Consider the following 26,468-nt stretch of genomic DNA (forward strand, 5'->3'; position numbering starts at 1 on the left):
AAAAATATTAGAACTATACAAGTGAAGTAGACAACACTGAAAATGCAGCTGGTTTCAGGATTCGTAAGATTAAAAACAGTGATTACTTCCTCTTCAAATTTCATCGTAAGTTTCTGAAGCACCAAGAAGTACAAAGCAAAATATTAGAATGTGGTTTTCTAAAACATACACATGAATGGGATTTACATTATTCCATCAGATAGCTGTTTTAGAAGAGATGCCTCACTGTGATTACATCCTCTTGTACCTCACTCCATTCTGTGAGGCAGTCCTTTCAGAGAAGGGAGCACAACCCTACTTCCAAGTCTGACAGAACAGTTACTTGGAACACAGCAGACTTCCACAGCAGCACTGGTCTCCTGGAAGGCACCCAAATTCAGGGGAGCGCTCTTGTCACTCTACCTTGCCTCATCCACTGAGGCTGAACACCTGTTTAGGAAGCAAAATCTCTACTACGCATCTGTGCTGCACCCATCCACAGTCAGGGGCTCTCAGACACAGCCTGTCCTGGTCCCACCACTCTCCAGCTGATCAGTCCTTCAGGTGGAAAGGAGAGGCAGAGGAGGGGCAGAGAAGAAGCAAAGTTATGCGTTGGAGTCAGGTACTCAAAGGAGATCAGACTGGCTCTCACAGAAGTGCCACAACTACCTCAGTGATCCATTTCATAATTTACTGCATTGTACTTTCATTGGAAAAAAGAACCAAAACAAAACAAAAAAACCACACAGACACATACAAACCCAAAAGGGAGTAGATAGCCTTCAGCAGGTAACTTCTCTTTGGCTTTGCATAGATTAAGTGGCAACTGTCATGCTGTCTAGGTTCTAGGTTAAAAAACAGGGCATTTTCTGTTCAGATACTAGAGCAACAGGAACAGATAAACAAGCAATGAATCGGGGTTAGGGCTCTGTACAAGAGCCTGCCTTCACTTTGTTGCAGAATATGGCCTTGGCTTTCATAGGTTTCATGCTTCTAGCTACACTTGTTTAATCCTTGCTTGTTCTTCTTCCAACAGGTTTTATCCACATATTATGGGAGAGGGAAGAATATGACAGAAGCACTTTTTGACAAGGATTAAATTCACTTTCTCCACCTCAATTCCCTCCTCAAGGAATGCTCACCAACTGAAACCATCAGAGTTTCTATCTCCTCTAGTCTACCTCTCAAGTTCTGAAGCTCTTAGGTATTTCCCTTCTGCAATTACATTTGGAAGGTCTCATGATCCATGATCCAGAGAGGTCATGAGGCAATAAATGGTTTCTTTGAACAAGTTTATTCTTAGATCAGCAAATTAGTTTAAGGCCCAGCCAGCCCCATTTGCTTTGGTCAAATCTATCAGCAGCATCTAGACTTTAAAGGAAAATAAAAAACAGCCAGTGTACCAAAACCACAAAAAATAATCAGTGTGCCAGATTGTTGCTGGGAAAAGCATTCACAAATTAAAACTGTGGGCTGTGGGGCTGCAGTAGCTTCTCACGGACTCAAAGCATTCAAGGCAGCCTCATGAAGTTGAAGAAAACAAAGGAAATCAAAATGCTCTCAACAGAATCTTTCCTGGTGTCTAGGGACATGAAGTTACACTCAAGTTACAGGTGCACAAGGGTCTACTTTTTTAGAAGCTGTGATTATTAGCTTATCATCAGGAATGTAGTTTAGATGACAGATGCAGTTTCTCTATTCTCTGGAGATGTCTCAGTGGTTGAAAGAAAGCTCTTGGTTTATGGGATAGTTCCTAAAAACATTTACAGATTTGACAATTTAATAATGTTATGTGTGCATAAGCAAAAAGGAATATGATAATGCCTTCTCCAAAGTGTTCTGTTCTTTACTCCTACCTCACAAACTTCTAACCATAAGGGTAGCAGATCCTTTTTGCCAGAGATAGTGCTTACATACTCCCTGGACAGCACAAGGAAATAGTTTTCAAACAGCTGCTTAAATATTGGCAGGACAGCTAATGACTAAAGTCTTTTAGGCAGCACTGATTACTATTTTGGTAGCAGTTTGGGAGAGTTTGTGGAAGGGGCTGAGTCAGTAATGTCTGAAGACACAAAGGACATCAGGTACCACAGGAATAAGGGCAGATCTGTGATGCACTCCCGCCAATAAGAGGCAGGAGTCAACTCACACAAACTTCACTGCAGCTGAAATTGTCCCAAGCTGAGCTAATGCAAATGTCCACACCACCAGCTTAGTTTTGTATTCAATGTACTTTAAAAACTGCTGATGCCAGGGCAACATACTGTGGAAAAAAAAGAGGTGGATTTCTGAGCCAGACAGAAGGAAAGTTGGTTCCAGATCCAGAAGGAAAGTTGGTTCCAGTAATTCAGACCACTTCAGCAGAGAATGTTATGCTGGCTATTAAATCACACACCCAAAGCACTGAGCTGTTACTTCCTTCTAAGGTTCTAGACTCTTTCAGACCTCCTTTTAGGACAGAACTCAGGAGTGATTCAGACAAGGAGCACAGGAATGCACCAAAGTCTAGAGAGTCCTATGCTGTGTCTTACAGGACTTGGTAATGACCAAGAAAGAACTTGGACACAAAACAAGTAAATGTTTCCTAGAATGCTTTACCAGTTCTCAGAAGTCATACAACAAAGGACTTCCTGAGCAGCAGTTGCATCTAGATGCTCATGTTTGGTAGTGAACCAACAGACCCATCCTCTAGGAGGTGGCCTACCCTCTTTTAGGATCTAGTCACAGTTTTGGATCCTGCAACATTCTTACAGTAAATTCTGTGCTGAAGGAGGAGAAACAAAACCAAAAAACAAACCAATACAGCCAAAAAACACTTTCCTTTTGAAGGTGAATATGCTTGTACGTCACTGGGTGCTCCCTACTCTTGTGCACTAGTTGACTTTAACCAATGCTGAGCACAGGGATGATGCACTCAAAGAACCACTCACAACAATCCCCATATCAGCAGTGACATTTACCTCCCCTGAGCATTTACTTCCTTTAAGACATTTAAAATCGGAGTGGGTGTAATAAGTGCCAAAGTCCTAACCCTCACTGGGCTTACCAAGTCCCACTTCTCCATTTTGCTTCTCATCTCTAATGAAATTTGTATGGTACCACCTTCTGCTGTATGTGCAAAGGGCTCATATTTCCATAACTGTGTCCACTTCCACATAGCCCAAGAGCTCCAAGCAGAGGGTAAATATGAAACCTTCCTTAAATTGCACAGTGTAAATTAAGAATGAAAACTGTATGTCTAACTTAAGACAAGTCTTCTCTCTTCAGCCCCTTCATACTTTGCCATTTCTAGTATCAGAGACTCGTCTACACTTTTGTTATAGCTCTTAGAAGACTCTCTTCTAAAAAGAACAGTTTTTATTCCATCATGTGTTAGAATCCTGCTTAGCTTTCTTTTATAGTTTTAACTACATTGCTTTCAGTAACTGTCATCCAGCTCCCTGTGCAGTCCCTTTGCCCAAGTTCAGCTGCACTGAAGGTGAAGGTCTACAACAGGAAAAAAGCAGAGAACTTGACAGCTAAAGTCCTCTATAAGAAGGGCACAAAACCTCATACTATGTGGCTGTGGAGCACATTTAGAGCCAAAGTCTCTTTATCATCCATACTAGATCTGAGCCCTAATAAAAAGTACAGCTGTTTAGAAACAGATCTGCTAAAGTGAAACAAGAACTGCTAAAATTACATTCCTGCCTATGAATTTATTGGTAAGAATGTTATTAAAACAATAAAGTATTAAAAAGCTTAGGAACAAGAACCTATAAAATAGAACAGAGTTTCCAATGATCACTTTCATACAACTTTAAATCTGCCTCCAGGCAAAGCAAACACAGTAAAGAATCAGACATTTTTACCACAGTTTTCTTTATACTCTTTATGAACCCTTTAGGGCTTGCTAATATTCATGGAAGCAGTGCACAAAGCCAGAGCTGTGCCACAACACACAATAACTTAAAACAAAAATCAAGAATGCTTGGCACAGTACCCATCAGAGCACCCTCATTTGCTAGTCTTACACTGCCATTTGGACTTACACTGGTACTTTTGTTGCTGTGTTTTGAGATCTTACTCTTTGCTTGATCTCATTTTAACTGAATATTTTAAATAACTAACATACATTTCTGCAATCAAGAAAGATATCATCATATAGCTAATTAAATTTCTGAGTCAAGCATTATCAGGCATGGGAGCAGGCAGTCCAGAAAAGTGACAGTCACCATTCCTGGAGGTATTTAAAAGATGTGTACATGTGGTGCTTAGGGACAAGGTTTAGTGGTGGACTTGGCAGTGCTGAGTTAATGGCTGGCCTCGATGATCTCAAAGTTCTTTTCTAACCTAAATGATTCTAAGATTATACAACCAGCACATGACAATATCTTCTGATACACAACCACTAAATCAATAAAGAGGATATAAATTTAAACACAATTTTCAATGAATGGAAACATAACCTACAAGATTTGTAACAGCACATCCCAGTGTATACCAGCACAAAATTGCAAACATCTGAGACAAATCAGTCTTCAAGTACAAGAAGTCAAAACAACCAAGTGGAAAAAAAAGAAATACTATTTCCCTTAAAGCATTACTTAACACTGGCAATACAAGTAATTCTGCTCACAGTTCAGAAAACACTTTAAAAAGATAATGCTTACAAGAATTCAAACTAACACCTGAAATCAGAGGTAGAAATAGCAAAGCAAGCTGAAATAAGATCTGCAATATTTTAAGCAGCCCTGAACTTCCAAAACACAAAACTGAGACAATATTAGGTAACTGATCGTAAGTACAGAGTATCATATCAATCATTAAACCTGGAAACAGAACACATCTGTCAGATCTGCCCAGCTCAACACAAGACCAGTTCTTTAATACACTGTTTCTAAATCTGTGTTTTAACTCTAAAAAACTGAGGTCTATCCAGAGATAGATTCACACAAAAGTCTTTAGGCACATGCCTAAAGCCCCAGGTCCTACCTGTAGGTCATTAAATCAGAATTTCAGTCTATACTGAAAACAGGAGAGAAACCTAAAGCAGATTTCTTCTTTTAATTAGAGCCTGTAAGACTAACCTGAGAGGACTAAGCTCCACCACAGTACAGTGCTACCAAAATTCACATCTCTGCAGCGCTCCTCACAATCACTGCTGAAAAGGGAATGCATGAACACAAAGACCTGTAGGCTGGCTTACCCCAGCAACTCAAGTGCAACAGACTATTAGAAAAAAAGAACTGGAAAATCCCTGCTTTTGCCCTAGGAGAAGTTTTGTTGATATTCCCAAGTGTTACTTGTTATCAAGTGAGTAAAAGAATTCGGTAGCTCCCTGTGAGGGAGAGAAACTCTCTGCTACAGAACCCATGACACCAATAGAGCTCTGAGACAGGCCCTAAACTATAGTAATTCAAATTCTGTTTCCTATGAGATCATAGACTAATTCAGGTTGAAAGAGACCTCAGTAGGTCATTACTCCCTCTTAGCTTTTAGACACTTCCAAACAAGAAAAGATTTTGATCATAAGCAGGTGAGCAAAAAGAATCAAGGCCGACTTTTAAGTCCAAGCAGCTACAGTTTTCTACCTTAGGTTGCCTCCTGTACCTTTTTTACTGCGTGATTTCCCGTGGGAAAAAAGTGCCTCTCAAAGAAAAATTTCTTAAAAGTTTGATGAAAATAAACAGCAAAGTAGAAAAGAAAGACACTAATAACCTTCCTGAGGAAACAGCATGTCTCATGTCCACCTCAAATAAAATGGTAAGCTGAGCAGTCATACCCATATTTGCTAGCCAGTGGTGGCTGGTGCATGATAGCACAGATACTGCTTCTTTCCCAAAAGACAGAAAATGTGGATAAGCACTGCATAATGGGAGGCAGAGAACTCAGAAACTAGACTTCATTAATTCTATCAGTCAAAGAGTTACTTATTATATGTAAATGTTTTACAGTAGCTTGGGAAAGCTATCCCAAAAGGGCTGTGTCAACAGATTAGTTTATAAAATCGTGTATGTCATACAAGTACTTAAAATCTGGTATTCAGAAGTAAGTTATTAATCACTGATCCAGCAAAAACTTAAATATATTAACCATTATTGCCCTCAGTAATCTCCTACACTTCAGACAAGCTGAGAGTGGACATCAGCATTTTCAGGATTGGAGTCCTACAGACCCTCAAGCCCAAACTGAGGGACTTGACACCAGATGCAGGGAGGGTAGAATAGAGGATAGGACAGACACATTACAAGGATTTGAGGTTAGATTACAACACTCCTCAGCTCCAGCTGGTTTTGACTCTATTCCCTATACTGGGTATATGCCTTGCTCAAGCAAAGGAAAACATTTGTATTACATTTGTATTAGAGCTATTTCCTAACCTGAAGCCTTTTTCCTGCTTATTTGCTTTCACTGCAGTACCACCCATGGGTTCTGTTGAGATTTGCTATTAGTCTTTGCACATACCTGTGACAATACTGTCTCTGAACAGAAGCTCTTTTTTCAGACCAAAATTATTCCTTCCCACTGCTCTGGCAAAGGAATTCAGGTTCAGTATTTTTATGGGTTTGTACACAGATTAACAGCATGAGTCTCAATAGGACCTACAGGTCCCAGCAATGAAGGATGGAGGCCGCCCATGTCTGAGGCCTATGTCTCTCTGTTACAGAGCTTTTGCAGAGGCAAAGAGAGAACAGTTAAATCCTGCTTAACAACCCTACCCAAAGACCCTATTTCAAAAGCTTGAAGACAGTGGTGGAAAAAACCTTAAGTTTGATGGGACTCCTTTCTAACCCAAGGGGCAATACTGACTGAAATATTGCTATTACCAGAGAAGTTACCCTTGCATATGACAGCTCAGATATATGAAACTGCTGAAAGCAGAAATAAGACCAGAGATCTCACTACACGGCTTGCTGAAAACTTTTTGCAAGAACTCCAAACTAATAGAGTCTTTGAGGTAAATGCAACTGCCGCAAAAATAACACTGACAAAATGGTATCATCTAAGCCTTAACAGTAAACAATGATCAAGAAATCATTATTTTGTATCCTAATGCCTTTCAAGTCCCCCATGGATATTAATTTGGCCACAGAGCTACCAATCAACATCCCAATGTGACATCTGTAGCAGCAGAGACCACATTCAGGTGAAGAGACTTGCCCAGAAGACAGCAAGTCAGTAAGCAAGTTCATGCTGTAACTATTAGTCTTCCTTAAGAGTACCTAGAGTACCTAGATTACTTGTGTGGACTCTATTTTTTTATACCACTGTCCTTGTTAAGTGGGGCATTTACAAACTTGTATTACAGTTCCATTCTTCCTAGAAAATACCTACTCTGGTGCTTTTCCCAGTTTCAGGGTGTTTTGACAGGCAGGCCAAAGGACTCAAACTTTTGCCTTTATGTGATCCTACAGCAAGGCATTTACAACCCAGGTAAAAAAGTCGAAGGTATCCTGCAGCAACATTTGCCTATCAGTGACCTCTGCACAAGTGAGAAAGTGCGCGCCGTGCAAAGGACAGAAGCGCTGGAGGACAGCAAGCTGACAGCTCACTTTTTCTTTCTTGAATGTACCCCAAAGCACTCGCATCCTGCTCCTACTGGCAGCACCCAGCAGCCCAAAAGGATTCACTGGATAACTCCAAAGAGGGCTACAGCAAAGGAAGCACTAAAATACCCGATTTCACCCACCAACACTATTTAGCTCAGGAACTGAATTAAGTTCAGGAACTCCTTGAATGAAACAGTGGATTACCAGACAGGCTTGTTACCAGCTTCTCTCACCTGTGACATGCTCTCCTTAGCTCCCACATCTGCACTCATGACAGCATATGAACAGAAGAGACAGGAAGCAACCAAATTACTGCCCAAGAGAACTGCATCATAAAGAAGGTGCAAGACTGGTTCCAGGGAAAAGCAATATTTTTAAGTGTCTACATTCAAATTAGCTAAGAGTCAGCCTGAGACTGTTAAAAGGAGCTGTGTGTTTGTTAAATGGATGGCTCCTCTCCTATCTTCTAAAAATACTCTTCAAAATACTGGTGTATGTCCAGCAGAAGAAAGAACACTCCTAAGCACCAACTGGTAAGTACTGCTTTATTCCCAGGACAGAAAAACAGTGCACTTTAACGTAGGTGAACTGATAACAGACTGGGATGGGGAGAATACTGAAAAATAACAAAGTAATAAGAGAAAAATTCCTAAGGCATAGGACAGCAAACTCCCAAAAATACTTTGGCAAGAAAACTTCTCTAAAGCACAAAGAGGAAGAAAACTCATCAATAGCACAGCAAGGGACAGAATCACATATCCTGATAAAACAGATCACACTGACCTAAAAAACTCAGATCCTTCAACATTTCCTTCCCCCTTTATATGCATGGGAAATATACTAGCTGTGATTCCTCAGTTTACAGGACATGGACTGAAACTCCCAGAAACTTACAGCTGACTGTGCTGCCCTAAAGCACAAAAAAACCCCACCAAAACCACATTCCCCTAACAGCAAATCAAGCAAGGGTGTCACAGGAACTAGCACTGTTTGCTAGAGTAATGCAAGCAGCAAGACTTCAGAGATCATGATCTTTTAGGACAGAAGACATACATTACCTCCCATTAACTGACAAAGAATACTTGATAAGAAAAAGCATTCCTAGTGACTCTCTACTCTCTCATGCCTAAACTTTAGCCAGGCTCAAATCAATATGTAATAAAGAAAAAAATCACAGTACTTTCATCAGGTTTACAGTGGAAATGAGAAAAGCAATGCAGCTGGCATCCCTAAAGAGTTATAACCACACATGTCCCCTGTCCTCTGGGGTTGATGAAAGACTTTGTCTACTTCTATTAAGTGTATGGGCCAAATTCTTAATTAGGGCTTTGGACAAAGTGTTATCGCAGAAGCCACTAGTGACACTACAACCAAGTTCTGATCCTGCAGTAAGAACTCCCAACATCTGTTCCCCAAGATAAAAATATCGAGTTGTTATGCATTGTTAAGCATTTCTCCCCTGCCTCCGAAGTAGTAGTAAATAAATTCACTGTACAATGGATACATAATTTCCCTGCTTTATACCAAAGAGCTCTATTGCAAGTGTGTTGTATAAAGACAAAGCAAAAATGGATACTGCTCCAGAAACTGCATAAACATAAGTACAAAAGACAAAGACAGATTCAGGTGACATGGGACAGTGAGACAGTATCAGGATTTGAAACAAGTATCCTAACCTGAGTAATGTTTTTAGTGTTGCATTTATTCATAGTGTAGCTTTATTCATAGATCCACAAATACGGGGAGTTTTTAAAAATATCAATTAATTGATTCTCTAAGTTCTTAAGGGAAATGCCTCCTTTGTGCAAGGGGCAGCACTGGTGACAGCATAATAATGCTGTTTGAGAATCCAGCAAGTTAGAGATAAGAAAGGAAAGCTGACATCTTGACAGAGCAGATCAGGAGATTCAGCTGGGGAATTTACTCACATGAAAAAAGAAGGCACACAGTTTGAGTCTAACAAGGCAAAGAAGAAATGTGGAAGATGTAAGGAGAGCAGTGACAATACCAAAGAAATTGACTGAAGATGTAATCCCCTCAATATCATTCTCAGTAGAGATGAGCAAAGAAGATAGACCATGTTAGAGCCCATTAGCAAACAGATGCTGCAGTTATCAAGAACAATTTGACTGAAGCCTCAACTTCAGGTATGTGATAGATAAGGCCAAAATACTGTGTAAAGAGAAACTGCATAATATAGCTTGAGAAAAAGGGCCTAGAAGGAAGTCTAAACTGCAGGTGATGCCAATTTAAGATTGTCTGATAGAAGTCAATAGGGTCTTAAAAGGGGCAACAACTCCTGGAAGAATGAAGAAAAATTTGTCATGTATGTCAAGATGGCTGGAGTCTGACTCAGGAGTCACAAAGCAATATACTCTGTGAGGCAGGAGAAACAACCTTTCCCTCTCTATTATTCCACAGACTTGCAGTGCAAACTTGGATTTAACCTTTAACAGCATTTTCTTAACATGACATAACCAACCTCTTTTTGAGGTGCTCAGATACAGTGCAGTTACGATGAACACAACAGAAGCTTGTGTTTCACAGATACAAACTTGAGTTACCACCGGTCTCTACAAACAAGTGGTGGTCTGAAATGGGACCTTTCCTGACTAAGTGGATTTGAGCAAGCATAAGAAGTCCTCAGCTTTCTGAGCTTATGGTTATGTCTGCAAGGCACAAAAAGCTTTGAGCAGGCAAGCACATCTGTGCAACATGGCACAATTATGCAGATCTCCAAACTATCATAGATGTATCAGCATAGTTCTGAGCCCAAGCTGAGAATTTCCATCTCTGATCTAAAGGAATTTGCTCAGGTACAGCTCCTTATAGCTTAATCCACAGTGCTTCTGTACCTAGAATTAGATTGGTCATTCACTTACATGCAATAAATGTTCTTTGGTTACAGAACTACCACCCTCAAGAAACCAACAGGAACAATAAAATGAAACATAACCGCTTGAGTGTAACAATTTTAAGTTCCAAAGAGAACTAAAAAAGAAATCTTTTGGCCTTGTGTCCCCATCTCATTGAACCACTTGCAAGTTAGAGGTTTTTAAACAAGTATACATCAGGGATTATCTCAATCCATCATGTTTGTTCAGCAGCACAACTAGTTTTGCTTAATTGTGTATTTTTTGTAGCTTTTAACATTGCTATGGCAGAATCTAACACTGATAGCAAATCAGCAGTTTCCTCTCTTATTTCCTAACTAATGCAAAAATTTTCAAGTTCCAAAGGTCATTAAGCAGACAGTTAGAGATAACTGGACTCCATAATTCTGAAAAATCCTTATTCTGTCTGCTCAAGCTTAAAAAACCACACATCCTCAAACTCTGAACCTCCACATTTCAAGTTATTAATATTTTGGCCTTCTTTGACAAAAAGTTGGTTTACATAAAGAACATTCTAATTATTTCTCCCCAAGTAATGACAACCACAAAATAAAAGACTGAGGTTCACGTTCCTATAGCTAAATAGGCTGATGAGTGTTATCAACAGCAAAAGATGCCACAGAAGATGTCTCCAGAGCTAACCAGTCATCCAACAGGCCTCCCTAAATAAAGATCCTCATGCTCACTAGCAGAAACATCACTGTAATAGGAAACACTTTAAATTCCAGCTGCCAGAAAATATTTTAATTGAAAACTCTCAAACGGTTTTGACACTCTCTGTGAGATGTCACATTCAGCTGTGAGGAAGAGAAGATCACTCCAGATGGAAGAGGTCTGATCCAACATCTTGATAGTGAAACAAGGTCATTTTTGGAGAGCTTTTTCAACTCAACTCTGTTTTAGCCAAATTGCTATGACCTGATAAAGGACTATTGCAGTCCAAATAAGGAAATTGGCTTTATTGGCCATGACACTTAAATAGCAAATGCACTTGCTTGCAAGAGGCAGCCAAAGGTCTACCTCAGGAGGGCTTACAGATTCATGAGTATAAATATAACTTAAACCAGTACAACCACACACAGTCACGGTTTGCGAGCAGCTTTCCAGGACAGCCTTGTTTCAAGGCATTTCAGAGCTTCCTCTAGTGGCTAGATGAGGATTATTGAAAAGTCTGCATCTTAGAGTAATAGTTTCATCTGTCATGCGTTATAACAAAATGTATGTTTAGGGCTCAGAGGCATACAAACTTAGGCCTGCTATGACACCTAAAACTGAAGCACTCAATTTACAGTCACCAGTGTCCCGTGTAGTATGTTTTCTATGTCAGAGCACCACAAGGACTGTCATCCTTTCCTCCCTTTTCCCTTCAAATGCCATGGAAGTTTGGTAATTAGTATACCTGAATTGACAAAAAATGTGACCCAAGTATCTTGAAACTATTGTACACTACAGTATAATTACTGCTTACACATATATATATGTATATATATATGTATGCACACACATTCTTCTATAGTATAGAATGGATAAGAGATACTTAAGTCATGTTGCCTTGCAACACATTATTGGCACATTGACTGTTACTATGATGGATAAAAATAACTACAGTACCAGCAATCAGAATATCATCCCAATTCTTCTTACTGATGGTAATGTGAGTATGTTAAATTAGAGCAGCCAGATATTCAGTCTTCAGGTGACTACATATTTTCTTTCACTGTTTCCTGAACAAGGTTTAACATAAAAGATGCAAACTGGAAGCCAGAAGATGAAGTTGAAATTTTAGTTGTGTAATTAACCTGCCCCATGACCTTCACATGTTTCTGGTTTTATATTTATAAATTATTTTTACCTTGTAAAGTGCTTATGCCCACCAAATGTAAGGGCCAACAGAAGAGTTCTTTAACTGCATTTATTGAATGTTAGACCCTCTAAAATAGTGCCCCATGAGAGGCTCTTCCTAGTCAACTAGTTTCTATCGTTTCTATCAGCAGGCCTACCCCAAAGTGATGGCAATCTTCCAATCTTTCACCAAGAGGCTAACATGTAATAGTATTTGTGACACGCAATGTAGCTTAACCATGGTGTCTGTAAGACTTGGATGGCACACTTTGGACATTTATTTCTACTTTGTCTATTTCTACATTTATGTCTACTTTCCTAAAAATCAGATGGATTTACTGCTGCTAAAAGGGAGCAGCAAGGGGCTATAGTCTTGCATTAGCACTGTTTGGTACAGTGCCCTCTCCTAGTCATATGGCATGAGATTGGCTGCCAGCACTCCCATTTGCAGGATACCTACTGCAATACTGTCCATGCCATTTTGTTCAGGAATGATCAGCATCCTGCACAGACAGCTCTTATCTTAATTATGTGTGTCTCAGTACCAAGTCAATTCTTTCACCAGCTTTGCTTATCAAGCCTCTTAGAGGAGGCTCTTGCCACACCTAAGGTTTTAATGAACTTGAGCTTTTGAGGAACTCATGAGCAAGGCCACTCACTCCAAGGTGGGGTGTCTTCTTAGCCCAAGATGCTCAGAAGGACCTAACTGGTCATCATTTTGCTATCACTGCTGCCACTTACACTTCACATATTAACCATACATTCCAGCAGCCTGTTAGACTAAGATAGAAACTAAAGGATCTTACTGTTCAAACAAGCCACAATTGCTCTTACCTGAATCTCCTCAGTTTCATCCACCAAGAGGAAACTCACTACTTTCTCTGTCATCCTCCTTCTCTTGGTCTCCTCATCCATACCCTCCTCCTCCTCCTGTTCTTGGGGTTTGCCAGCATGGTACACAGTGACAGGGTGCTTCCTTCTGTTCCCTCCAGCATGTGTTCTCTTCTGACACTCCACACAGAGGTTGATTTTGCACACCTGGCACCGCACTGCTGCTATCTGTCTTGAGCCTGTCATGCTGGCATGCATTATGTTCCCATTGGCACCTTTGCAGGAGTCACAGTACGGGACATGGCCGGGTCTTATACGAGTCCGTTCATGGTTCCGCAACCTTTCTGGCTGATGCAGCTCTTCTTCACAACGCTGGCACTGTAGGCTCCTGCACTCATCACACTCAAAGATTGCTTCATCTGTCCCACTGCAAACATAGCTTTCCTGGCACAGGAGTGTTGTGTTCTGTCCTTTCTCTGCAGTTTGTGTGTGGGCACTCATCTTCAGATTTCTTTAAAGCAATGTTTTCCCCTCCTGTTTCTGTAAAAGTCAGTTGCAAATTCAGTATTTTCATAAAGGAAAGAAACACAAGAGGACTGTCATCTGCACTTCATTTTAAATAATTATATGTTGCTGTAAGATTCATACACTGACCTGCCTCACAGGAAGTCTTGTTCAGTGTTAATGAAGTTTTCTTTCTCCAAAATAAACTTAAACAGCATGGCTGGTTTCATGCATTACTGTACCCAAATGTTGGTGTACATTCTTTTTCTGCTTAGCTGTCTAACATACTTTTGGCGATGAGAAAAAAACCCAGCCTGCTGTACTTCAGTAGGTACAGCAAGTATTTCCCTGAAGCAGAGATCGGAAGAAGACAGCTGCTGAGAGAGACAAAAAAGGCATCAGAAACGCACAAGTGCAACACATGTACACATACATACACACACACACACACAAAAGGACCGTGTCAAGACTAGAAAATTCTCTGCTTTCACTCCACAGCTAAGCTCCTCCTTCAGAGAGTTCAGACTATTTATTTGCTGGGAATTTCCTGATGTGCTTCGCCAGATAAACAAAAATCCGCTCTCTTCGTGCGCTCCTTCTAGTAACGCCGTCAGACGACGGATCTTCTCTCTCCCCTTGCGCCCCAAGTTGCCCGGGCAGAGCCCCGCGCCGCTGCCTTTGTTTCGCCCCGCGGGCCGCGCGGGGGCACCGACCCCGGCCCGCCCTCCCTTGCCCCTCGCCCGCGCGGGGCGCCCCTCGCCCCGGGGTGACCCGGCGCCCCCAGTCCCGGCTGGTGCCGCAGCCCGGGCGCAGGGCGGGCGCTGCCCCGCAGGGCCGCACTTGTGGCTTGGCCGCCCGCGGACCGCACCGCCCGCCCGCGGTTACGTAACGGCAGTGCCGGCGGCGCCTCCCCCCGCCCGAGCCTACCTGGGGAGCGCTCGGTGTCGCGCCGGCCGGCTGGGAACGGGGGAGCCCCCGGGCTGCTCCCGCCGAGCGGCGGCAGCGGGCGGGGAGCCGCGGCGGGGCCGGGAACAAAGGCGGCGCGGCACCGGGCGCCGCGAGCCGGGCTATTGTTTACAAGCCGGCGGCCACCTTTCTTCCCCTTCCTCCCGCCGGCACCCAGTGACTAAGGACTCGGTCCCGGCCGCCGCTTCCTCCTCCCCCCCGTCCCCTTCGCGCCCGGGGAGGGTGGCCGGTTCTCCGCCCCCACGGGCCGACCATGCAGTCGGGACGCCCGAGGGGGCTGAGCAGGGTAGGGCCGGGCAGGACCCGCGCCCTCTCCGCCCGCTCCCCTCGTTGTCAGCCGGGATCAGCTGATCGCGGGGAACTTCGGGGTTATTTTCTCACCGGGAGACGGGAAGGCGGTGGCGGGAGGCGGGGTGGCGCTGGCACGCTGGGAGCTGTAGTCCGGGGGCGGCCCCGCCGCGCCTGCTCGGGGGGTGCAGCCCGCCGAGGGCAGCTCCTTCGCTTGCCATGGGCCCGGCGTTTTCGGCTCCCCTCGTTTAGTTTTCCACCTCCGCCTCGCACCTGTCTGGGTGCCCTGAGGAGCTGCTGTGCTCCGCAGAAGCGTAAATTGTCCCCAGCAGGGTTTAAGAGCAACGCTCCTTGCTCCCGCCGCCTGCAGAAAGACCAAGCGGTTGCTCCCAGGCCTCCGGGCTTGGCAGGTGAATGCATCTTCGGTGTCCGCACAAGGGAGAACTTGGCGCCCACCTCTCATGAGTTTAAACGAAGTCTCGACAAGGAGAACCACCAGCCACTGTCAGTGTGGCCTTTATTTTTTTTTTTTTGTGACAGTAGCCTCAGGCTATTGATGAACTGCTGCCATTTATTTAGCTGAAAGACAGTGCAGATCTGAAATACAGGTGGCACACCTGCAAAAAATTGTAGATTCACAAACTGGAGCTGTGGGAATGGATTGAGGATCAAATGCTAACGGTCACCTCGCCAGAAGAAGGACATGTGCCATTTCCCTTCAGTGGACTTTATGCCTTGATAACCACTTGGGTCCCCTGCTTTGGTTATAGACAAATAATTTCAAGAGGGAGCCAAATTACATAACTGGATATTCATGTAAAAGGCAGTGGTTGCGAGTTTGCCTTTTGTAAGTTGAACTATTATTTCACAAAATTCAGTCAGCAGGTCCAACTACCACAAAAATGAGGCACTGGTGAAGTTCCTAACACTTGGAGCGACTGAGGCCCTCCCAGAATTCAAGTGTATTCCTGAAGTATCACAGAATAGTCCCATAATACTCTGAGCTGGAAGGGACCCAGGCCAATCAAGTCCAAGTCTTAAGTGTATGGCTCACACTGGGACCAAACCCATAGCCTTGGCATTATTACTACCATGTTCTAAGTACTTTTGTTCTACTAGATTCTACTACATATATTTGTGTAGGCATGTACAAGATTTGACTATTTCTCTCCTATGGAGTTTAGTGACGAGGAATGACTGAAGTCTGGCATAGTAACTCTCTTCCCTTTTCTCTTCCATACTCTTATGAGAATGTCTTTTCATTCAATATTATGCATAACGATTAATCAAAAACATGAAGCAAAACAAACTGACATCTATAGAATAAAATTTTGCTGAACCAAATGTCTTCAGAATGAAAAAATCCTAAAGAGTGCATATAATTATTACACATGAGATAGAAACTTTTAAATCTCACAGAGCTATTCACAAAGAGCCAAGGAATGCGATCACTGAGTCTGGCATCTAATGGATATTCCTCTAAGTGGCTGTATTTAGACTGGTAAAGTGATAGAGGGAGTTATTAAAAGGTATGAGGAAGAGAAGCAGAATGTGTTTATTAATATTGTGGTGTTGAAAAAGTACACTTGAAGACTACTTCTGTTGAAAATATTACAAGATGTACAAAGCTGTGCTACTTACTACTTTCTGCAAAAAGCCTAAACATTTATTACCTACTGTTTCTTACTTCTCTCTCTTAGAAAAACTGCAGCACTGCTCCTCCTGGAATAGGAGGAGTAGATTTAATTTCTCTTTTTAATTGCCTTCATTATGACCATATATTTGGGTTTCTTATATGTCAAAAATCAACTCTGTCTGTTCCTTGAAAACAAATTTAACTTATTTCCATGGGAGTAAAACAGCATATGTTGAAGAGAGAGAAATTGCACTGAATAAAGCAGAGAGACAATAAGGATTCAGGAACCCAGTGCTTAGTCACAGATTTTATAACGAGTGTATCCTTCACCACTGTCGCAGATCTTTTTTTCACTGTGATTCTGAAACTGTGAACTGTTCACCCAGAAAACATTTACAATGTTGAAAGACATTTTATATATATATGCTTAAAAAGCATAGTCTAGAAAAAACATGACCCCTGTACCTTGAGGTGTTGCCTAACATGTTTGGGATGATTTCTAAGGCTTGAAATGCAAAACAATTTGTAGACATAAAATACACCTCTTTTAATTTTGGCCTTAATATTAAAAGCCTTCTACTGCACTCTTCTTGATTGACTTGAGCATGAAACTCTGGAGTTTGCAGCAAGGAACCGAATAAAGTAAACTACGGGCAGTATCTGGAAAGGGATTTCCATTTCATAACTGAAGGGTTAAAAGATAACATGATGGGTTTAGGGGTAGGTAATTCTAAAATTTTATAGCAGAAAATGTAAAGATGTGAAAGTACCACATTTCCTCCATGCTTCTGATGCTATTCTTCCTTGATTAGGAGGGATAGTGGAGCTAAACTTTATGATTCGTATAAGAAGACTAAATGCAAAATGGCCTGTTTCTTTGGCTAAACAAAATAGATTAACATGTACATTAGGAAAACCTTTCCAATGTTTCCTGTAAATACATGCTTATTGCAGCAGTGCAAGTGAGTTTGGGTTTCACATTTCTTTTTCAAACAGGCAAAAGTTTCAGTCAGAGACAAGAGCATAGAAACAGAAAACTGAAGATTTTTGATGTGCCCTTTCTCTTTTCCTTGGTTTTCCTAGATATGCTTATAAATTATTTTCAGTATTAATAGTAGTCAGTATTGCAGTTACTAAATTTGTGTTAATTAAAGGGAGATATACAGGCTGCTTGGAATAAGCTGTAATTAATAGAAGGTAAAAATGCTTTTTCTGACTGGGGAAAGAATTTGCATTCAAACTTGAGGTATTTCTTAGGTATGCTACTGCTAAAATATTTACCCTTGCACATCATCATCTTGTATAGCAAGGTGATAAACAGGACCTTAGTTCCAGCTCATTTGTTGACTGTTCAGTAGCATGTGTGACATCAGCCACATAGCATTAATCTGCTTTGTGCTGAAGAAGTCAGTCTGCTTCCAATGTTTTTCTTGCCATTACAGGAGAGGAAACTTTGTCATTTGACTCTTGTCTTTTGAGGACTTTTCCTTAAACAATGGAAAATGTAATACAGCTTTTTTTAAACAGCTTTATGCACATACATTCATTTTGTGGTCTACCTCATAATCATCTGTGAGATCACCTTCTTTTCATTCACAGTAACTTCCTCTTTCCATTTGCAAATCCTTGCCATCATTGGTGTACCTACAGTAATTAATGTCTCACATGTAACGTTGAGGGAAATCATGCATTTTAAATAGTCTTATGTAGTTTAAATGTTGGAAGTAGGTCAGGGAAACAAACAGTTGTAGGCCATGGTTAGGCCCAACAGCACAATGACTTCTTTCTGATGAGATTATGGCTGCCTAAGATGCTGGTGTTTGCTCTTCTTGCTCTGTAAATCCTTAGGGTTTTTTCAGTCGATAGAGCCTTCCAGGAAAGCCAAGTGTATCCTGGGCTGCATCAAAAGCAGAGTGGCCAGCAGGGCAAGGGAGTGGATTCTGCCCCTCCGCTCTGCTCTGGTGACACCCCACCTGGAGTGCTGCATCCAGCTCTGGGGTGTGCAACACAGGAAAGACATGGAGCTGTTGGAGCAAGTCCAGACGAGGGGCACAAAAATGATGAGAGGGCTGGAGCACCACTCCTGTGAGGAAAGCCTGAGAGAGGGCTGGGGCTGTTCAGCCTGGACAGGAGAAGGCTCCAGAGGGAAGTTCTTGCAGCCTTCCAGTACCTTAAAAGGTGCAAGAAGGATGGGGACAAACTTTTTAGCAAAGCCTTTAGCAACAGGACAAGTGGTAATGTTTTTAAACTAAAGAAGGGTATGTTTAGACTAGATACAAGGAAAAAAATTTGTATAATGAGGGCGGTGAGACACTGACCCAGGTTGCCCTGAGAGGTGGTAGATACCCCATCCCTGGAAACATTCAGGGTCAGGTTGGATGGGGCTCTGAGTAATGTGATTTAGCTGAAAACGTCCCTGCCCATTGTAGGGTGGTTGGACTAGGTAATTTTCAACCCAACTATTCTGCATCTCTTGACTGCAAAACTGCCTTTCATTTTCGCTTTCCAGGTCCTTAATATTTGCTGAACACAGCAAAAAAACGTGTCTTTTCCTTATTAACAGCCTGCTAAAAGCAATAGGCGTATTTCCCACGTGGCTCTGCCTGGGCTGCAGCCTCCCCGCCAGCCATCGCGGCCGGGTCGCAGCTCAGCCTGGCCCGAGAGCCTGGCCTAAAGATCTGGGAGGGCTAGCAGACTGGCGAGGAGCCGAGGACACCCACAGCCGGCAGCCCTCCAGACGCTTCCCAGGGCCTCCCGGGGCGCGGCGCCGGAGCTCGACATGGCGGAACTCCTGGCTGGGTCACGGCCCCGCGCCGCCTGCCCGCGACAAAGATGGCGGCCGCCGCCATCCCTTCCCTCTCCCCCGCGCCGCTCTATCCTCTCCGCTCTATGGTCGCCGCGGTACTGCCCGGGCGCGCGCGGGGCGCTCTGGCCCGGCCGCCTCTGTGGTGGCGCGGCGCGGTGCACGCCGGGCCGCTGGCGGAAGGGGCGGGTCACATGACCCCTGGCGGCGCGGCGGCAGCGGCTCGGCGCGGTGTGTTCGCGGCCTAGCGGGGCCTCAGCCGGCCCAGCGCCTCCCCCGCGCCCTGCCCAAGGATCCCGCTCCGCAGCCGAGGGGTGAGAGCCGGGGCGCTGGGGGGACGAGGGAGGCACGGAGGGCACGCGGCGCTGGCGCCTCCACCACCCGCTGCGCGAAGGCGCGGCCAGGGCCGGGCCGAGGCCTCTGGGCCGCGGCAGGCGCTCGCTGGGGAGGTGGCTCGGGCCTGGTCGGGGCGTGGAACGGGCGAGCGGCCTCGGGGCGGTGCTTGCGGAGCCCGTGCCTTCCTCTGCCACCGGGACGCGAGCGAGTTCCTTCCGCCGACCCGGAGCCGGCCCCGGCAGGCGGGAGGAGGCCATCGCACGCCCTGCGCGGAACGAGGCCCTGCGCGGAGCTTTGCGCGCTTACCCAGCCCGGGCCGGGCCGCCTTGGGCTGGGGGTGGGATTTTTGCTTTTCCACGGTGGGGAAACGGGCCACGTGATGGAACGATTTCCGACGGTGTCAGGACAGAGAAATTATTGTCCTTAATATGGACGGGAGGGGGGGAATATTCTTAAAACACGTGCGTAAGAAAATCAGGAGTGATTCAGCCGTGGCAGTAACAGTTGTATTTGCATGCTGTGTTTTTCCATAATAGAAAAAGATTTTTGTCTGCCTGAAGGAGACTTTTGGTTAATCACAGGGAGCCTCCTGTTCACAGCTAGCGATTTGGGGGTTTTTTGGTTTATTTTTAGTAGTAGTCCTTAAACGAGCTTACAGGAACTGCAATCTCAGAAGTTCTCAGTTCACTCAGATTAAAATACACATACATGGGCTTTTAGTAATTTTTTTTGTGAGGCAGAAAAACTTTGCTGCAGGTATTGCACCAGCATTTATGGAGGTGGTCAAGAGGAAATTAGAAGAAGGAAAAATAGGACGGTTTCTTACTTTCCTAATAAAGGAGTGGCAGCTTCTCTGCCTCTGAGTGTAAACGTTCATGTAAACGTTGTAGTGCCACAGCCATATTTATCTTTTGGAAAGAGTGATTCAAAGAGATTCACTTTAAAATCGAAGTTGAGCAATATTAAGTCACATTCCTTTTTAATCTGCACTGGAGAAGTACTGGGGATAATCCTCCATAAGTACTTCCAGTGGAATTACAAAAGCAAAACCTTGTATTTTCAAAGGTCATTACACATTCATGTTAAATCCTGCCTTTCCACACTTCCTCACTGTAGAATTCCTTTGTTTCTAGTCCATAAAAATCCTTTGTATGATGTATCCTCTTGATCCTGGATGAATTGCTTCCTAGCCTTGATTGTTAAATGCTTGTTGGTTACCTGTCAGTTTGAAGAGACACATCCTATCTTCTTGCAAGAGTTATGTTCATTTCCAGTCTGTCTTTACTTGAAAAATCTATATTCTTTACCTAAAATTTATAAAATTCTCAGCAAGGTTCTTACTACATTAGATGTGTATATGACTTTGGACTGAAATAATTCTATATTAGTTCTTTATTAACTAGTTTCAAGTTAGATGTTAATTAAAATCTTAAAATCAAAGCCTTAAAGGAAAAAATTATCCAGGCTAATAAATACAGGGTTAACTGGGAATGTACATGATTTAGCAGCTTTTTCAATATACAGCATTTAACAGCTCGCTCTCAAGAGTTAATTGCCAAGTTAGAATAGGGAGTCATTTATTTGACTGACTGGGTCTCTATATGTGTGCAGAGGCACAGCACAAGAAACTAAATCAAATACCTTAAAGTTCTGATGACATACTTCATGGATCCCAAGGTAAAGGGCTTTTGGACTGATGCTTTTGTTTGGATGAACATGTTGTTTCTTGTATTGCTTCATAATAACAGTTTTGATTAACAGTTAATTCCTGCTTGGCTTGCAGGTGATTTTGGAGAAGACTGTAGGGGTCTGAGGAGGTGGCCATTTTCACTGAGAAAATCAGTTGGCTTGAAATAGTAGATTTTTCTTTTAGGGCGCTCATTTTGGAGCCAAGCAGTAATATAATCACCATCTGCACTGGGTGACAAACTGGAAGACTTTGTTTTTATAGTGGAATGGCTTAAATATCCCCACATCACATAGAGACTGATGCCAAAGCCTGTTTGATAGTACTGACTTTAACAGGTTGGTTTATTACGTGTTTTGTCCGGCTGCTTCCGAAAATGCTTGTTGCTCAGCTGCACCCTTCTGATGAGACAAAACATGGAAAATACTTTGTCATACATTAGAGGAAATGATTATTCTCTCCCTGTTGTTGCCTGGCTATTGACATTAGAATCAAATGTGAAAACATTATACAGTTCTTAATAGGAATTGCTCTAACTCTTAAAAAGCATTAAAAATATTTTTGTGTGAAAGCTTTTCTGTAGGTACGTTTCAATGAAACATAGGAATGTAGACGTAGCAATCAAATATCTTGATGTAACAGCTCTTGAACTTTGGGGTGTTACTAAATAGCATAGTGTTACACCCCAAAGGTGGCGGTTTTGGCAGGCACTCGTGTAATAATATAGATGTTAATACCTTAATCAAAGCTGGACTGGAGTTCATTAAAGAAGCCTTCAAGCCTGCTTTGCACTTACTGCCCCCTTATTTGTGGGGCCATCCTGTACAGCTGTTTTGTGCAACTTATTCTAAACTCAGTGTACAGACTTCTTGTTGTGCAGAAGAATTGTTTTGGGAAAATATTGACATTAAAATTTGATGAAATGGGACTAGATCAGCCATAGTGTCACTGCTTTTGTGACACTTCAATATGTATTCTTAAACACATAAAGTTTGTTTATGCATTAACACTTGAGAGTTGTGACAGTTAATTTTAACTTTGTTTAGTATAACAGCAGTAAGTATTGTAACTTGGTTTCATGGGGAACTTCACTGTTTTGAAAGTGGTGAAGATGTTTTATCAACAAAACAGAAGGTTTAAAGAATATTATGATTTAAAAAGAAATTAGTCCACTAACAATGCAGCCAGACCAGTACAACCTCAGTTGCCTTTTATTGGGACTTTTGGGAGTCAGAGATAATAAAGAAGCACAGGACAGCAATGTCTGAATGGTAGTGACCCTTGTTTCCTGGTAGTTGTGAGTTCTGTGTGGTCGCAGACACTTGAGTCCAGCTCCAGGCCAGGCCTGTACACTTGCTTAGCTGTGCAGCAGAGCCAGCCTGCTCCTGGTATCCATACAGTTCTAAAGTTTGGTATTCCCTGTACCCACTCCCAAGTGTCAGAAGATGGTGCAGCTGACTCAGCATGGTGCTTGGTCCCACCAGGACTTACTAACTCAGAAGAGCAGTGTATGAAAGCAACTCAAGTCTTTCTGGGCCAAAGTTGAACCTGGAATATTATTGCTATGGTATGGAGCACTTGCCTTAGTCAGTAGCTTGGGCTGGTTTTGAGCTGGATCCATGTGGAGTAAGCTTAGATGTTCTGCCATCAATGACATAACTAATGTGCAGCTTACAAAAATGGCCCAAGGCTACCAGTGCATGCACTTTGTGTCTTTTCTGTTGGCTGTAGGGGGTTTCTGTGTGTATCTAAGTTCCAAGTAGTGACACCAAGGCAGATAAGGGCATTCTCTTCCCTTCCATACCATCCAACTTTCAGATTCTAGATGAATGTCAGCTGATACACACGTAATCTGAAAAACCAATAAATAGTGTTTTTTAAATAAAATAGTATACATCTTTGCTGCCTTTCTTTCCTGTGCAGTTTTAAAAACTCAACAATGACAGAAAGGAAATGAGTTCTTAGACATATGGAGTCTAAGTTGGGAGGTTTTATGTTTATTATATTGCATAAAATCTTTATTGAACTGTTGGAAGAATGCTTGCATTTTCTCTTGTTTCTTGTGCCATCTTAGATCTTTAGTCACAGGAGCGTTCATTGTTTTGTGTGGTGAGATGTTGATGAATGCCCTTTGAGGCCAATTAACAAGTGTCATCACACACCTCACATAATGGATGTAGTTGGAAATGTATTCTCAAATGAATTATGTGAAAGGGGTATACGTGTGTTCTTAGACCAGGATAAATAAATTCTGATGTTCAAAGAGATTACCAAGTACATTTGGGTTTCTCTTTCATCCTTTCCAGTCTACCATATACATTTATCTCTCATAGTTGTTTCCAGAGTCTGGGGGAATGAAGTTTTCCTACATGATTCTCTTATTCTATTTTTTTAGCTCTTTTGAAGTACCTATTATTATGGTATTGATACTAGTTTTTACTTCTAGTATTTAAGACTGCCATTAATGGCTTGCTCTTGTACATGTATGCAAGGCACATCTGTCTCCAGCAAAACTTGTTTCCTATTCCTGGTGTGTTCAGTGCTGTTGTGTTCATGCCTTGATGAAAGCACGTTATAATCTGCAGATCTGTTCTATGTATCAGAATTTTGCTTCCTATAACTCTCTTTCTGAAGGCAGCCTGCTTGAGTTTTGACTCAGCCTGTTGGGAAAGCAGTGAAGATACAGCACTGTAGGTTGTAAGGCAGTCTGTGCAGTCCAATAGGTAATGCAGATGTTTGTGCAGGCAGCTGACTGGATTCTTGTTACTTGTGGTACTGTCTTTGTGCTTCTGACCCACACAATACAGTGTGTTTGGAGTTCCTCTGGTGCTTCCTCACTGCAGTGTGAATGTACATACCTGCTCAGCAGTAATAGCTTGTTTTGGTTTTTTTACAACTGAAGGCCAGTCTTTTTGGAAGACTTGACTGTGTACATTTGCTGAAATAATATTGAAAGGAAGAATGCCTCCTTCGTTAAGGGCAATCTCGAGGTTTTTGTTGTTGGGTGGTGTCTGTTTCAGGGTCAGTAATGTGCACATAATGATAACCATCCGATAGCAAATGATGTTGAAACATCTGTATTCTTCATGGTAGCATGTCCACTCTTAGCTTATGGGCTCTAGATTTGTGGACTGGTAAGTTAAAAGTAGATCACAGAACCCTCTTTCAAGCTTTTAACTGTCTCTGTGCTAGAATTTGGGGGTCTCCCAAATTCTGCATACATTGTAGGTATGTCATACGTATAATTCCCATTAATGCTGAGCATTGGGATATTTCAGTTCTCTCTCTCACTTTGTGCTACAGTTGTATTGTCTGTGATGATTGCATGTACAAGAGCACTATTTTGTTTATTGAAAATGTATTACAGAATTAATTTTGCTTTCAGATACTGCAAAGATAGCTTTATTTTAAGGAAACTCTACAAACTGTTACTGCTGTGAGGAATCAGATACAGTTTTGTTTTTCACTTCATTTTGAAACATTCCCTAGAAGTGCTGTCTATTACCTTTTTAACTTAATGAATAGCAGGGGGCAAAAAAAATTGAAAAAATATGTATAATTTGGAGTTGAATGTCCATAATAAAGATTTAAAATAGTTATGGACACTTATCATTTGCACTGGTTTTGTAATTCATGTTTGTGAACTGAGTGGTACAAGTTTCCCTTTCTATCTTTTTTGTCAGATTGTGACTGCAAGAATGTCTTTTCCACCTCATTTGAATCGCCCTCCCATGGGGATCCCGACGCTTCCCCCTGGCATCCCACCTCCACAGTTTCCTGGCTTTCCCCCACCTGTACCCCCTGGTAAGTTACATTGGGATACGGAAATGTTGTAGAAATGAATTTCCCCCTTTATTATTCTGAATTGTTTAAAAAAGTTATTGGCTCTCAATGTGTTTCAAAATTCTGATATGTGTAGGTTGTGATTGAGTTTCTAATTTGCCCACTGATCATGTCATGTGGTGAGCTCCTTTTGGTCTACCAGAAGGTGTTTAGTTTTGACCAGAAATGAGACCATTAGAAACAACACTGGACTTCTTCTTGGACCTTTTTCCAAGACCGAAGCTAAGTGGTGACTTCTGTTAACATTTGGTGTTCCAAAAGCCCCTGTGTTGACCATAGACCATGATTTTCAATTCCTTTCATATAAGGCATTGTAATAACCTTTGCATACTCTCGGGTACTCTGAGTACGTGTAAAGTGAAAATAATAGGAGTAGCTGTCGGAGAAGGTCCCACTTATTGCATTGTTTTTCTCCACTTTTTTATGTCCCACTTTCTGTTATTCTGCTTCTAATGTACTTTCTTCCATGCATCTTGCAAACTTACTGTTGTGTTCTTCATTCCTTCCAATCTTCACAAAATTATTCCCATCTTTTTATCTTTGTTCATCTGTAAGATCAGCCTCTGTTTTTTGCATTGACACTTTAGCTTGTTGCTCTGGACCCACTTTTTTATGTACATTGCTTGTATAGATAACAGTAACTGGGGGCAGGAGACCACAGAGCAAGTGAGAGAGAGGAACACGTCAGATTTACCCCTTTAAAATTTGCCAAAAGGGCTGCAGAAAATAAATTCTGTCTATGGTCTTAAGCTGTGTTGTGCACCAGTGTTTTATAAAAGCATTAAAACCCCCAAATGGCTGAACTGTGAAAAGGTTTCTGCACATCCGTTTATTAAGCTAATCTTTACTTGCATTTATTTTTCTAAACGCTTTTCTTCAGATCTGTGAGATGGTATCTATTTTCTGATGAAGGCAGAGTTCTTGTGTAGGTAGCATCCTGCCATTTAAACATTTCAGGTTAAATTTTAGAACTGTACCTCTTACCTTTACTGGCTCCAGTTTATATGTATACTAATGTGTAAAACACGACATACTTTAAAAAATAACCTTCTGAAAAATACTTTAAAAATGCCTGATACAATTTTCTGCTCTGCATATTTACTATTTAACATGTGTGACAAAGATCTTTTTGTTCTCTTGCTGTGTTTGACTTTTTATAAGAATAGAGTTGTGTTAGTATTGGGAATCTGAACAGTGTGTAGAGTGGAGACACCAGGTATCAGGTGAGAATAAAAGTTTTCTCTGCACACGTAGAAACATGATTTGCTTACCTGTGCAGACAACATATTTTGACATATAGAGGATATGTATCTCGATTTTTACTGTA

The 26,468-nt window shown here is 42.2% G+C and overlaps 3 protein-coding genes across 8 annotated transcripts in view; 2 read left to right on the forward strand and 1 right to left on the reverse strand.

The window, feature by feature from the left end:
- The window catches only part of DCAF4 (DDB1 and CUL4 associated factor 4), a 35,103-nt gene extending 33,343 nt beyond the window's left edge, over positions 1-1,760 (forward strand). For all 3 annotated transcript variants that reach the window (XR_011698070.1, XR_011698071.1, XR_011698072.1), the window contains exon 15: positions 1,016-1,760. The gene's annotated coding sequence lies outside the window, so the exon portion shown is untranslated. The remainder of the gene's footprint in view (positions 1-1,015) is intronic.
- Positions 1-14,921, reverse strand: part of ZFYVE1 (zinc finger FYVE-type containing 1) — a 26,836-nt gene extending 11,915 nt beyond the window's left edge. Inside the window, exons 1-3 of one of the 3 annotated variants that reach the window (XM_071558246.1) lie at positions 14,510-14,921; positions 13,733-13,956; positions 13,082-13,618 (exon numbers count right to left, since the gene is read on the reverse strand). In XM_071558246.1, the coding sequence (XP_071414347.1) occupies positions 13,082-13,579 (498 nt within the window). In that variant the 5' untranslated portion in view covers positions 13,580-13,618; positions 13,733-13,956; positions 14,510-14,921. Of the gene's footprint in view, positions 1-13,081; positions 13,619-13,732; positions 13,960-14,509 lie in introns of all 3 variants that reach the window. The other 2 variants (XM_071558247.1, XM_071558248.1) reach the window with 2 other exon arrangements.
- A 4,538-nt stretch (positions 14,922-19,459) lies between these two features.
- RBM25 (RNA binding motif protein 25) overlaps positions 19,460-26,468 on the forward strand; it is a 32,008-nt gene continuing 24,999 nt past the window's right edge. For both annotated transcript variants that reach the window (XM_071558254.1, XM_071558255.1), the window contains exons 1-2: positions 19,460-19,589; positions 24,982-25,102. In XM_071558254.1, the coding sequence (XP_071414355.1) occupies positions 24,997-25,102 (106 nt within the window). In that variant the 5' untranslated portion in view covers positions 19,460-19,589; positions 24,982-24,996. The remainder of the gene's footprint in view (positions 19,590-24,981; positions 25,103-26,468) is intronic.

This window comes from Pithys albifrons, chromosome 6, assembly GCF_047495875.1.
Source record: "Pithys albifrons albifrons isolate INPA30051 chromosome 6, PitAlb_v1, whole genome shotgun sequence".
In the NCBI taxonomy this organism is placed as follows: domain Eukaryota; kingdom Metazoa; phylum Chordata; class Aves; order Passeriformes; family Thamnophilidae; genus Pithys; species Pithys albifrons.